Source organism: Colobus angolensis, unplaced genomic scaffold (genome assembly GCF_000951035.1).
Source record: "Colobus angolensis palliatus isolate OR3802 unplaced genomic scaffold, Cang.pa_1.0 Scaffold10, whole genome shotgun sequence".
NCBI classification, from domain to species: Eukaryota; Metazoa; Chordata; class Mammalia; order Primates; family Cercopithecidae; genus Colobus; species Colobus angolensis.
Window position 1 is genome coordinate 430,905 of NW_012110919.1, and position 13,147 is coordinate 444,051.

Sequence of the window (13,147 nt, forward strand, 5' to 3'; positions counted from 1 at the left end):
TCAAAAAAGTGAAGTGTTTTTTCACTTCCATGCAGTTTTTTACATATATGTTAAGTCTGCCTCATTACCTCTGTATCATGTGAACTAAATTCTACTTTTGAAATGTTGATATTCCCAATTATGCGTTGCATTTCTGCCAATTATTTATTTATTTTTCCTTTTCAGATGGAGTCTCGCTTTGTCACCCAGGCTGGAGTGCAGCGGAACGATCTTGGCTCACTGCAACCTCCGCCTCCCAGGCTCAAACAATTCTCCTGCCTCAGCCTCCCAGGTAGCTGGGATTACAGGCACTCATCATGACACCCGGCTAATTTTTTGTATTTTTAGTAGAGATGGGGTTTCACCATGTTGGCCAGGCTGGTCTTGAACTCCTGACCTCAAGTGATCCGCCCACCTTGGCCTCCCAAAGTGCTGAGATTACAGGTGTTAGCCACCATGCCCAGTCAATTTTTTCTATTCATGTATTTTTTGCTTTATAAGTTTAGAAGTTTTAGGTGATCAAGTTATTTCTTTTATTGTTTTTGTTGTGAAATCTATTTTACAGTGAGAAGAATCTCAAATCAAATGTGTATTTTTAGTAGGAACACATTTGAGATTTGACTCCAAAGAAAATGCAACGAATGTACCTTGCAAAGAAAAAAGTAGTTGAGCACATACTCCTGCCACCCGTGTTTCCCATTAACCTCTGCCTCTTGGCAAGCCATTGACCTGTTTTCCTAGTAAGCTCAGGCTGCAATTGTGTTAGTTGGCTGAGTCACAGCTGGGGCTTATGGAGGACAACCTGGCAATTACATTGTGTTCCTAGATTCACTGTACATTCATAAATCCTCTGGTGCATGAAGTCTAAAACCTCGTGACTTGCTAAGGCAAAGAGTTGTATAAGCCATGAAGGAAAATGAAGCATATCAATGATATAATTTCACTTAAAAATGTACTAGAGACCCACCTATTTTTCTTATCAAATTTACTCATGGATTGATCATACTTGTCAATAACCCTCAAATATTAGAATAACTGTTTTTTTCTCTCTCAGCAGCCAAATATTTCTACCCAGGAACAGATGGTTTATCTTCCTCTTAGATGCACAGAATTAGATGGGACTAACAGCCTCCAAGTTTGCTTGACACATAAATGAAATGTTAAGTGAGGGTCTATACTATCTTGTCTTTAGAGAAAAGGCAGTAAGCAGATAATACCTGTTCTCCAAATGGTCAAAGGGCAAAAATAGTTTGAGTTCCAGGGAAGCCTTTTTCTTAATGACATTTACTTGATTCACATTCCAAGCCCTTCACCCACTTCTGGTTTTTGCCTCATTTTTATTTAGGATAATTATGACATTAGTATTCTTAGGCTGAAGTCCTCAGGAGTTGCTCAATTGCCAGCATTTGGCCAGAACCTTGAGGTTTTCTATGTATGAAAGGCTAATTTCTTTTATATAATCATTCTTTTTGTTAATTTTTTAAAAATGCAACATTGGCTTTGAATTAAATATCACACATTTATTCACTACCACTTAGTAACAGTCCCTATATCTGATTTCAGTAGTTACAGTTGAAATCATATTTTTTGGAAATGCAGTCCAGAGAAACAAAATGATTTATTAATAATAATAAAAACTACCATTTATTGATCACTAACTCCATGACAGCTACTGTGCTAATCATTTCACAAATGCAGTTCACATTATTATTTTTACCTTTTATGGTTAAGGAAACTAAGCTTTGTGAATACTTTCCCTGACAGTCACACTGCCAGAGAATGGCATAGCCAGAATTTGCATCAAATTTTTCTGGCTTATAACACTGTCTACATAACTGCTGAGCTATCTAACAAATGGCAGGTTATAGTAGTGTCCACTTAGCCCCAAAAATCGAGTGTCTAAATGTTGGCCTATCCTATTTCTTCCAGCCCACCCGCCCTAGTTTTAACTGCTTTTGGCTTTGAGTGAAGCATAGAACAATGTTTTAGAAAGAAACACTTCAATAAGTGAAAATAAAAAACACTCATTTATTCAAAAATGAATTGTTGAGCTCCTCCTATGAGCCAGACAATGCGCTAGGTGGAGAATCTAGAGATGACAATGCCTGCCTTTTGGATAGGTTAAGTCATAGTGGAAGAGGCAGAGCTGCAACTGTATTACAGTCTCTGTTGTACCAGAGATAAGCACAGAATGCTGAGGAAGCACAACAGAAAAAGAATGCAGGGATATGCAAGCTGCCTTTTAAAGGATGAGCAGGGGTTTTCCAGGAAGAGAAGAGTTAGGTAGGGTGACAGGGAAGAAGCATGCTTAATGTACGTGGAATTGGGAAGGGAGCGGCATGCTCCATCCCGTAATGGTGAAAAGTTCAGCAGGGCTGAGGAAAAGACGCATGATTGTGCGGGAAGGGAAAAAGAATGTAGAAAAGGAGGCATGCTCAGAAAATAACCTCGAAAAGGTAAGGATTGAGGACAGAAGGCGGCAGTCTTAGAACACTATGTGAGACTTGGATATCTACAGTGTTAATTAGGCAGAGGCCAGACAGGTAATGTTCAGCAGTGGAGGGGGATGGAGGCAGTATGGAGTCGGGTATGTCTGCTCCACCCTGCCCTAGTTCATTGTTGCCATGGAGGAATACAGGCCCAATAGTTGCAGATCTTCTGATTTCCTAAGACAAGCTAGAGACCTTATTTAGTTAATATAAAATCTCCAACTTTTAAGTGTCAGCAGGTATATAAAAATTAGTTTTTAAAAACAGCAGCTGTATTTGTGTTCATCCCACAGGCAAGTGGCTTGCTCTGTCTCTGGAAGAAATGAGTAGCACAAGTTTGTATTAAAATTCCAAAGCCTTAGTAAAACTCAGAGGTCCTATCAACTAAATAATCATATATTGTTAGAAAGGTAAAGTCCACTGCACTCCAGCCCGGGCAACAGAGCAAGACTCCGTCTCAAAAAAAAAAAAAAAAAGAAAGATACTCCATAATTATTGAATAAACAAAATCTTCCCTGAAGTTATTTTTACATATTCCACAAAAGTTCACTAACTGAACTTCCTATTTTCTTCTGTACTATTTAAAGAAACTAATGTTCAAGATTAAAATAAGAAATAATCTATTTGTAAATGAGATACAAACTAACCTTTGGTTTGTTAAAATAATTACTTGGGAGCCCATTACACTGAGGCAGCTCTAGCGCCCAGAGTTCCTAAGTAAACAAACTGAAACCTAACTCAGAGTAAGCGGTCATATCCTGGGAAGACCACATTTAACAAATCAGAACCCACCAACTAATCTCCAACTAGAGACTTTAAGGCTGCTGTTCCACTTTTACCAATCCAAATATTTTCTGTCTTGCTTCCTCAAACACCTTATAAAAGTTTTCCCCTTGCACTCCCTTCAGGGGAGCCAAAACGGCTTGCAGGTTGGCACTGTCTGATTCATGAGTCACTGTTGCTCAAATAAACTTCAAAAAATTTTAATGTGCCTCTGCTTAATAGATACATCAAGCAAATGAGAAGTTATCTTTTTTTTTTAAATAAAAAAAAAGCCTGTAAAACCTTTAACATCTACTTTAACAACTTGTGTAAGTCCAAGAGAAATATTTATGTGCAAGAAAATAATCCTATCTGTAGAAGCTAGGAAGACAGATATTGAGAAACCCTATTATATTTCATTTGGTTGAGCCTACCCACTAGAAAGGAAGTGATAGTATCAGATGATGTGGCTGAAGATTAATATGGCTCCTTTGGTGTTTTTCCCCTATCACAGATATCCTGAGGATTCACTCCTGCTCAGCCACTCACATCAAATTTAGTTTCTTGAACTAGGCTGCTGAAGCATTTTGCTCAGGAATTAATCATAGCTGAGAAGCCACTTCAGGGGTGGAGGAGGAAAACAATCTGCAACTTATTGTTGTCCTATATTCACACAATATACGCTGTGTGCCTACTACAAACTGGAAACCCTTCTCAGTTCTAAGATCCATCAATGACTGACAGGAGGAGTTGCTTACCAGGGGAAGACATGTGTGAACTGATGTATGTGTCGGATGGTAATAAGTGCACTGGAGAAAATGAAGCCTGATGAAGGGTCAGGGAGTGAATGGAGGGTCACTCGGGCAGTGAGGGAGGGCACCTCTGAACAGGTACCAGGTGAGCAAAGGTTGAATGCCCTCATTGATGCCTGAGGGCAGAAAGTTCTAGGCAGAGGAAATGTACAGATGCTCTCAGGTGGGAACACTTTGCTTCTTCAAAGGGTTGCATAGAGGCCACTATGGCCAGAGGACGGTGAGTGAGGATTATTCAAGGAGAAGGAAAGGTAAGTTTAAGGAGAAGAGGTTGCGTCTTAGATTTTTTACTCTGAGATGGGAAGCCCTGAAGTGTTCTGTGCTGAAGAGCCATGTGCTTTTCCTCAGGCTTTTCAAGAACCAGTGTGGTCTGCTGTGCAAGGGTGACATCAGGGGGTGCTGATGTCAGGAGGTGCTATGGTTTGGATATGGTTTATTTGGCCCCACCAAGTCTCGTGTTGAAATCTGACCCCCACTGTTGGAGGTGGGGCTTAAGGGGAGTTGTTTGGGTCATGGGGATGGATCCCTCATGAATGGCTTGGTGCCCTCCTCGAAGTAGAGAGCGAGTTCTCAGTCCCTGCAAGAACTGATTGTTAAAAAGAGCCTGGCACCACTCTCCCCTCTTTCCTTCCTCCTCTGTCACCATGCACTGCTGGCTCTCCCTCACTTTCCATAAGTGAAAGCAGCTTGAAGCCCTCACTAGAAGCATCTGCACTACGCTCCTTGTGCAGTGTGCAGAACTATGAGCCAAATACACCTCTTTTCATTATAAATTATCCAGCCTCAGGTATTCCTTTATAGTAACACAAAGGGAATAAGATAGGAGGCAACTGTAGTCTTCCAGCCAAGAGATTAGTGGCTTGGATGGTGGTGGGAGATGAAGGTGTAAGAAGTGATCAGGTGTTTTCTACATTAAAATGTCCTGAAGGAATGAACTGTGGGGTGTGAAAGAAAAGAATCAAAGAGAATTCCATGTCTTCAGCTTGAGCAACAGGAAGGAAAGTTGTCATTTTATTGCTACATGCAAGTCCAGGAAAGAAACTGCTAGTGACACTGGTTGGGGTGGGGAGTTAGAGGTAGAGGGCAGAAGAATCGGTTTTGGACCTATTTAGAGATGCCTATTAGAGTTCCAAGTGGAGACGCTGATCAGGCAGCTGGATATTCAAGTTAGGCAAGGGAGGGGCTGGAATCTGATGAAGATAAAGGAGATTCCTCAAATGCTAAAAATAACTAACTAACTAACTAACTAACCAGATAAGTAAAGAGGGGAGTTAGAAAATTGAGTCTGTAGAAAAAGTTTCAAGGCATCTGCATTTATATCATCACTATTTTTATATCACTTATAAAGTTCTGTGATGACTATAAAAAGTGTCTGGCAACATCAGGTTGTAAGAAGTGGCTACAGGTGGTTCCTAAAGTGTGGACCTCAGGCCACAAGCATCAGCATCACCTATGAGATTGTTAGAGATGCAAATGATTGGGCCCCACCTGATGCATGGAGTCAGCTCTGGAGATAGGGCCCAGGAAACTGTTTTGACAAGTTCTCCAGAAGATTCTCACATATTAAAGACTGAGTGAGATGGATGATAAGATGTTTAGTACTTCTGGGTTTTAATCATTTAAAAAGAAAAGGAATAACTTTTTCTTTTAAAGCAAAAATGTCTTTATTGTTTCAAGCATGACAAAGTGAACAAAATTGATAGGAAATTTCATTTCTTAGTCTTCTCAATGAGGTTATAAAAATACAATGCCACTTAGTTTCTGTAAGCTCTTGAAAATGTCCAGAAGCTCACACTTAGAATGATATAAAAAGGCACTTATAACACACAGTAAGATACTTAGAAACCCACCTCATAAGATACAATTGAAATTTCTTTGAGAAAAATTTCTAAATATAGAAATAAATAGGACGGCACTATTTCTTCTTTTCCAAAACACAGAATAGCATTTTCCCCCATGTTACCTATACGCACCATAAATGTGGACACCTCCTCCCATTTTTGTTCTTGATACAGGTTGATAATGAAGCTGAAATTAATTTGCTTGCTTTTCTTCAATTTAATCTCAATTTGGTTAAAAATAAAACAAAATTCTTAATTTGTAACCAGGATCTTTTAGACTACCTGGCTCATTTTCATTTTGTTTTAAATCACAATTCATTAAATAGGAAGACGATGATGCAAAAATTTTAAAAAGTACTTACTATTTAGCTGCTCAAATCATCCCAAGCAACAATATTTCTGAAGCATGTGTACATACATGTGTGTATATTTTTAAATATTGCTGTTGCATCACTCTGGCTTTTTAGCATACTGAAAACACACTAACATAATTTTTGTGAACCATGATCAGATACAAGCCAAATCATTCAGCACATTCATCTGTGATAGACAGGTGAGTTTCATTTCCTTCAGGTTGGCCAATGGATAAACAAAGTACACCATAAATTAAATAAAAAACCCACTGCCCTATGCCATATCTGTGCTATTGTTAATTAAAATAAGTGTATTCTTGCTGTGGAAATTCTGTGGTCTGGGAATTTTTATTCGTTCATCCTTTCAAGGCATTAGTAAGAAAGGATAATTTTTATTTTGGACAGAAAGAAATATAACAAGTCAGATCAATAACTCATTATTTGCATGTAGGATGCTATTTTGGAGGTAAGTGAATTATTTCACCCCATGACTGTCTGAATATGGTCAATCTGAAATGACTTAACAGTGATATCCAGAGATTTGGTTACTTTCCTGACAGGATTTGGCCTAGAAATGAAAATGGACATTTAAAATAATATGGGGAAAATACAGAGTTGCTTGAGTGCTTATCACTTTATTACTGCAATCATAAATGATAGTAATTTAAATTAGTCCTTCACATTGATTTGTGTGTTTACATTAGTCCTTAGATATGCCTTTTCTGCCTTTTGTTCTGTTGCTCACCCTTTTAAGAAATGCCATGATAAATAGCACATGGTCGTGTTGCGTGGAGTATCTTGTACTACCTTCCTGAGTGTATGTACATTTGTTCATTTATTGTGCCTCTGCCCAACAAATGAAAATGAATTTTTTATTCAGCTTTTCTGTTGGACAGCACTGAAAAGCTTTTGCTGATTTTCAAGGCAGTCTTTCAGCTTATCCTCTGTCAAAGTCAGTCGCTGCTCCAAGATTGAAACAGTCTGCAAAAAGGAGGACAAAATAATCAATGCCTGGTCCTCTGGTGGTGAGGATGACAAAGACAATCTCTGCATAGGAAGGTGAGGATGACAATGATAATTTCTGCATAGGAAATCCTTTTTAGAACTGGGATGCCCACCTTTCTACTAAGAAGTTGACTCAAAAATGAGCCCCAGAACTTGCTTTGCTTCTGGGCCCAACCACAGGGCAAGGCATTATCAAGCAGTTGGAGAAAAGAAAAGAAACAAAGAAAGAAAGAAAAAAAAAAACCCAAACTGATGTGTTTGAGAAAAAAAGCAGCAAAAGATCAGACCTCTTATGCCTGATCTTCCAAAGCATCAAAACCAGGGAAGAAGCCACACACTGTTCTAAGTGGTGCCATAAGCTACACACTTAGAGGAGAAGGGGAGGGGTGCCAAATTCCACATGCCAGCCAGATGCCACTGAAATGTCATCACTACTCATTCTGTCATAATCCAATCCATGGCAAACCATACCTATAGCACCGCAGATGGATGGCTAGATTGCTTTGAAAATATCGTAACAATCGCCTCCAGTGCCCTCACACAGAAGATGCTAATATTTCCTCATGGAGTTGTTAGGAGGATTGAATAAAATAATTCATGTAAAATGTTTATGCTAGTACTGGACACACATGGTTTGAATAATTCTGTACTCACTTATTAGCTAAAGGAGTTAGAACACATCCAGAATACATACACAAACACAAATATGTATATATATAAAATGTTAAAATATGCTTTATACATATGTTAAACTTGGGAAATCTAATTTTTTGTGATATTGGCTACTCTGTCTTCATTATTTTGTATCTTTTTTTTTTTTAAAAAAAACTTATTATTATAAAATAGATTATTCAGGAACCCACACAAGGTACCTGTGTTATTTAATGGATTCTTATAAGAAATACATCCTCAAAACCATCACCCATAGCAAGAACTAGACTCTGCCAGCCACCCCAGAGGAGCCTTCCATGTGCCTACCACGTGACCTCCTTGCCCACCCTCTGTAACAGCCACTATCCTGACCTTTAAAATGATTGCTTTCTTTATGGTTTTATTTCTCAGGTGCACATCCCTAGACACTATAATTTTCTTTCCCATTTCGAGACTTAATGTGTCACTTAAAGTCTCTCTTAATTTACAGGTGCCCACCCTCTCCCTCTCTTTTCTTTACAATTCGTCTGTTGATAAGCTCAGGCCATTTGACAAGCTCTGAAACTGCACACTCAGGGTGCAGCTCAGCCTGTTCTTCCATCTTCTGTATATTCTCTAAGTTGGCTGTTGGATCCAAAGGCTTGATCAGGTTAGATGCCTTAGAAAGACTACAGGTGGTGGCCTGTTCTCTGATTAGAAGGCAGATTAATAATGTTTGGTCATTTCTCATGAATGTCATAGTGACTCAATGTCTACATCTGTTAATTCCTGGAGATTGCAAATGATGATATTCTAATTCTATCATTAAAACATTTTGTTAGTTGGGATAACTAATAAATAAGAGACATTTTCCTCATCTACTACGTGGTTACCTCATGGTAGAGTTCATGTAGGAAACACATGACACTTGCTTGGTATTTAGTCAACCAGTTTTAAGATAAAAAAATTGAATCCCTATCGTCTTTTGAATGTAACCAATTTTTAAAGATATTATTTAACAGCTTTTGCCTTTTCATGTTTTATACAATCTATAGATCATTACTAATTAAAAATAATAGCGATGCTGTTAATACATTCTACCATTTATTGAGTGCTTACTATGTGCCAAGCATTTTATTAGACACTTTTTTTTGAGACAGGGTCTTAGTCTGGAGTGTTAATGGCTTGATCTTAGCTCCCTGCAACCTCTGCCTTGTGGGTTCGAGCGATCTTCCCACCTCAGTCTCCTGAGTAGATGTGATCATAGGTGCGTGCCACCCTGCTTGGCTAATTAATTTTGTTGTTGCTGTTGTTGCAGAAATGAGGTCTTAGCACTTTGGGAGGCCAAGCTGGGCGAGTCGCTTGAGCCCTGGAGTTTGAGACTAGCCTAGGCAACATAGCGAGACCCTGTCTCTATATAATAACAAAATAAAAGAAGAAATGGGGTCTCACTACGTTGCCCAGGTTGGTCTTGAACTCCTGGGCTCAAGCAATCCTTCTGCCTCAGAGGCCCAAAGTGCTGGGATTATAGGTGTGAGCCATTGTGCCCAGCCCTTCAGACACTTGTACATTATCACAGTTCCAAATGCTAAAAGTTATTTATACATTATTAACACCTTTAAAACGGGTTAACTCCATCTGTCTACCATCTAAAACATAATTTCATTTAAATGTATTTCTAATTATAGTTCATTAACGATAAACACCTTCCAACTTAGTTAGCTGTTGTTAAGTCACCTGTAATTAAAGTAAATCAGAATGTATTTATTTTACTTGCTGCTTGCCCACAGAGTCACTGCTCCCCTTTTGCAAGTGTGTTGTGCCTGCTTCTAACCTTTTTAATACATAAAATGAATCCATTCCCTAAATATTAAAAATCATACAGAAATTCAATAAAGCTTAAAGTGATTTATTTAGCTTTGAATCCGGTAAAAAGGAGGAGAAATAGGTCATGAAACTGAAAGAACAGGGAATGGAAAGATTCACTCGGAGAGACCCTAATGAGGACTGAATGTTGAAAGGTAACAGTTTAGGTGAGGAAGTTAGGCAATATGGGAAACAAGCCAACTACAACTAAATTTGACATGAAGTGAAGAGGGCAATGGCCTTTAAGGAAAAGAGATGTCTGATAAATACAGAGAAAGTCACGTATAATACAATATTAGAAAATGAAACTAAGTGATTTTTAACATGATTTTCTTTGAGCAAATCATATGATGACTCCAAGTTCTCACATGGCTCTTTCTCACAATCTGTCAGATGCCTCCAAAGGCCCTGAGGTGATATCTACAGGATAAAAATATTCACTTAAATTAGTGGTTTTCAACACTGGCTGTAAAACAGAATCATATGGGAGTTCTTAAAAGACTGATGCTAGGGCCTTATCCCAGACCAATGGAAATGGACTCTCTGGAGGTGAAAACCAGGTATATATATGTTTTTCAGCTGCCCTAATGATTATAGTGGACAGTCAGGGTTGAGAACCAATTGGGTGATTTCTATGCAAAAGTTATTTCTATTTGAAATATTTTTTTTTCTGGACAAGTAATTGACATCTCTGTAGTTCATATTTTACCATCTTTTTATATAACTTGCTACTGTCCACTCCAACAAATATTAGTATCTAGTATTCTCATTCTACACATCAAAGAGGAACAAGAGAAGACTTATTCAAAGGGAACAATGAATCAACAGAGCTGGAAGAGAAACCTTTGGTGTATCCATTTCAACATACCACTTCCCTTAAATTATGTCTATACCTTGTAACCAAGAATTTTGGTATATTATTTAAGATCCACTGTATTTTTCTTTGCAAAGGTAAACTGGCCTCCAAAAACTGGGTAATATTCTAACATGGGAATGCAAAACCATCAGGCCTGGAAGATCACTGCATCAGTGTAAGAGGCTTTGGGATAAGAGAAGTTAAATACTGGACAGTGAGAATATTTTCAGAGTAAAAAACTACAAACATTGGCAATATTTCATACTAACCAGAAATGGTTACTCCCAATACATTTTTCTCATGGCTCTAAATAATTTTTTACGAATGGCTTAAAGCGTGTATGTGTGTGTGTGTGTGTGTGTGCATGTGCACATACAAATGCATAGGCTCCGAGTTTATCTCTACAAGATCTTCTTTAGGGCATTGCCACCTTGAGTTTGCTTTGCTAGTACAGAAAAATTTCCCCTGCTCTGCTAGTTCTGCAACTTGCTGTATCCAGAATTGTTTTGTGTATCTTACCCCCAAGTGCAATGCATGCAACCTGTGTCATGCCCACCTGTGTCAAAACATTGAGTTGTTCCATAATATGCTCTAAAGCATCAGTCACAGCGAGAGGTATGCTCCTTTGACTTTCACAGGGGAGGTCACTCATGTCTTCTGTTTTCTTTTTCGTGGTTGTTGGTGAACATTCTGGTGACAACAAGGAAGGGTTCAAGAAATATCCACAGGCCTCTTCACCCTTGTCTGGCAGAGTTCTACCACTGGTTTCTGTTGTCTTTGATGTCACAGAAAATATAGGAAGAGTTATATTTTCTAAACTTTAAAATGATAGATACAAAAGTTTAAAATACTCCTCTTCTAAAAAGCCCAGCCTTACACTGAAGATTTATCCTCAACTATAACAAATTATGGAAATTACTATAATTAAATAAGGAATTATTAAAATTATTTTACTAAGGAAACAAAAGCTGAATAGAGAAAATTCACAATTTTCCTTGACTTTCTTTTCAATGAAACACACTTTCTATACACTGATTTGAGGGATCTACCATTAAAAAGATTGTTAGATGCAGTTTAATTCTTAGTTTAAAAACAACATTCACATCTATTAGGATGACTTATCAAAAAAAAGGAAAATAACAAGTGTTGGTGAGAATATGGAGAAATTTAAACACTTGTCCATTGCTAGTAGGAATGTAAAATGGTTCAGCTGCTGTGGAAAATAGTTTGCCTGTTAGTTACTCCCAAAATTAAACAAAAAATTACCATATGATCCAGCAATTCTCCTCTTAAGTATACATCCAGCAGAACTCTGAAAGCAGGGACTCAACTGGACACTTACACTTGTATAGCAATGTTCATAGCAATATTATTCACAATAGCCAAAAGCTAGAAACAACTCAAGTATCTATCGATAAATGAATGTATACACAAAATGTGGTATAAACATACAATGAAATATAATTCAGTCATAAAAAGGAATGGAATTCTGATACATGCTATAACATGGATACATCTTGAAAACATGCTAAGTAAAATGAGCCAGACACAAAAGGACAAACATTGTGTGATTGCACTTATATGAGGTGCCTAGAATAAGTAAATTCCGAGAGACAAAAAGTACAGTAGAGGTTACCAGGGGCTGGAGGTAGGGGTAATGGGGAGTTATTGCTCAAGGAGTAGAGAGTTTCTACTTGGAATGATGAAAAAATTCTGGAAATAGATAGTGAAGATGGTTACAAAACACTGAATACTGTGAATATACTTAATGCCAGTGAATTGTATACTTCAGAATAGTTAAAATGATAAATTTTACATTATGTATATGTTACCACAATAGAAAAACCAAAAGTCCTCCATATGGCAATGAACAATCCAAAAATAAAATTAAGAAAATAGGCGCGGTGGCTCAAGCCTGTAATCCCAGCACTTTGGGAGGCCGAGACGGGCGGATCACGAGGTCAGGAGATCCAGACCATCCTGGCGAACACGGTGAAACCCCGTCTCTACTAAAAAATACAAAAAAACTAGCCGGGCGAGGTGGCGGGCGCCTATAATCCAAGCCACTTGGGAGGCTGAGGCAGGAGAATGGCGTGAACCCGGGAGGCGGAGCTTGCAGTGAGCTGAGATCCGGCCACTGCACTCCAGCCCGGGCGACAGAGCAAGACTCCGTCTCAAAAAAAAAAAAAAAGAAAAAAAAAGAATTCCATTTACAATGAAATAGCATAAAAATATTTATGAAAAAATTTAACAAAAGAAATGTAAGGCTGGGTGTGGTGGTTCAAGCCTGTAATCCCAGCACTTTGGGAGGCCAAGGTGGACGGATCACCTGAGGCCAGGAGTTCGAGACCAGCCTGACCAACATGGCAAAAGTCTCTACTAAAAATACAAAAATTAGCTGGGTGTGGTGGTGCATGCCTGTAATCCCAGCTACTCGGGAGTCTGAGGCATAAGAATCACTTCAACCTGGGAAGCAGAGGTTGCAGTGAGCCAAGATCACACCACTTCACCCCAGCCTGGGTGACAGACCGAGGACATGTCTCAAAAAAAAAAA

The 13,147-nt window shown here is 38.5% G+C and overlaps 1 protein-coding gene across 2 annotated transcripts in view; it reads right to left on the bottom strand.

Moving 5' to 3' along the window:
- Positions 1–5,681: 5,681 nt before the first annotated feature.
- LOC105505626 (POC1 centriolar protein homolog B) overlaps positions 5,682–13,147 on the bottom strand; it is a 102,843-nt gene continuing 95,377 nt past the window's right edge. For both annotated transcript variants that reach the window (XM_011933510.1, XM_011933519.1), the window contains 2 exons: positions 11,150–11,368; positions 5,682–7,217 (listed from right to left, as the gene is read on the bottom strand). In XM_011933510.1, the coding sequence (XP_011788900.1) occupies positions 7,113–7,217; positions 11,150–11,368 (324 nt within the window). In that variant the 3' untranslated portion in view covers positions 5,682–7,112. The remainder of the gene's footprint in view (positions 7,218–11,149; positions 11,369–13,147) is intronic.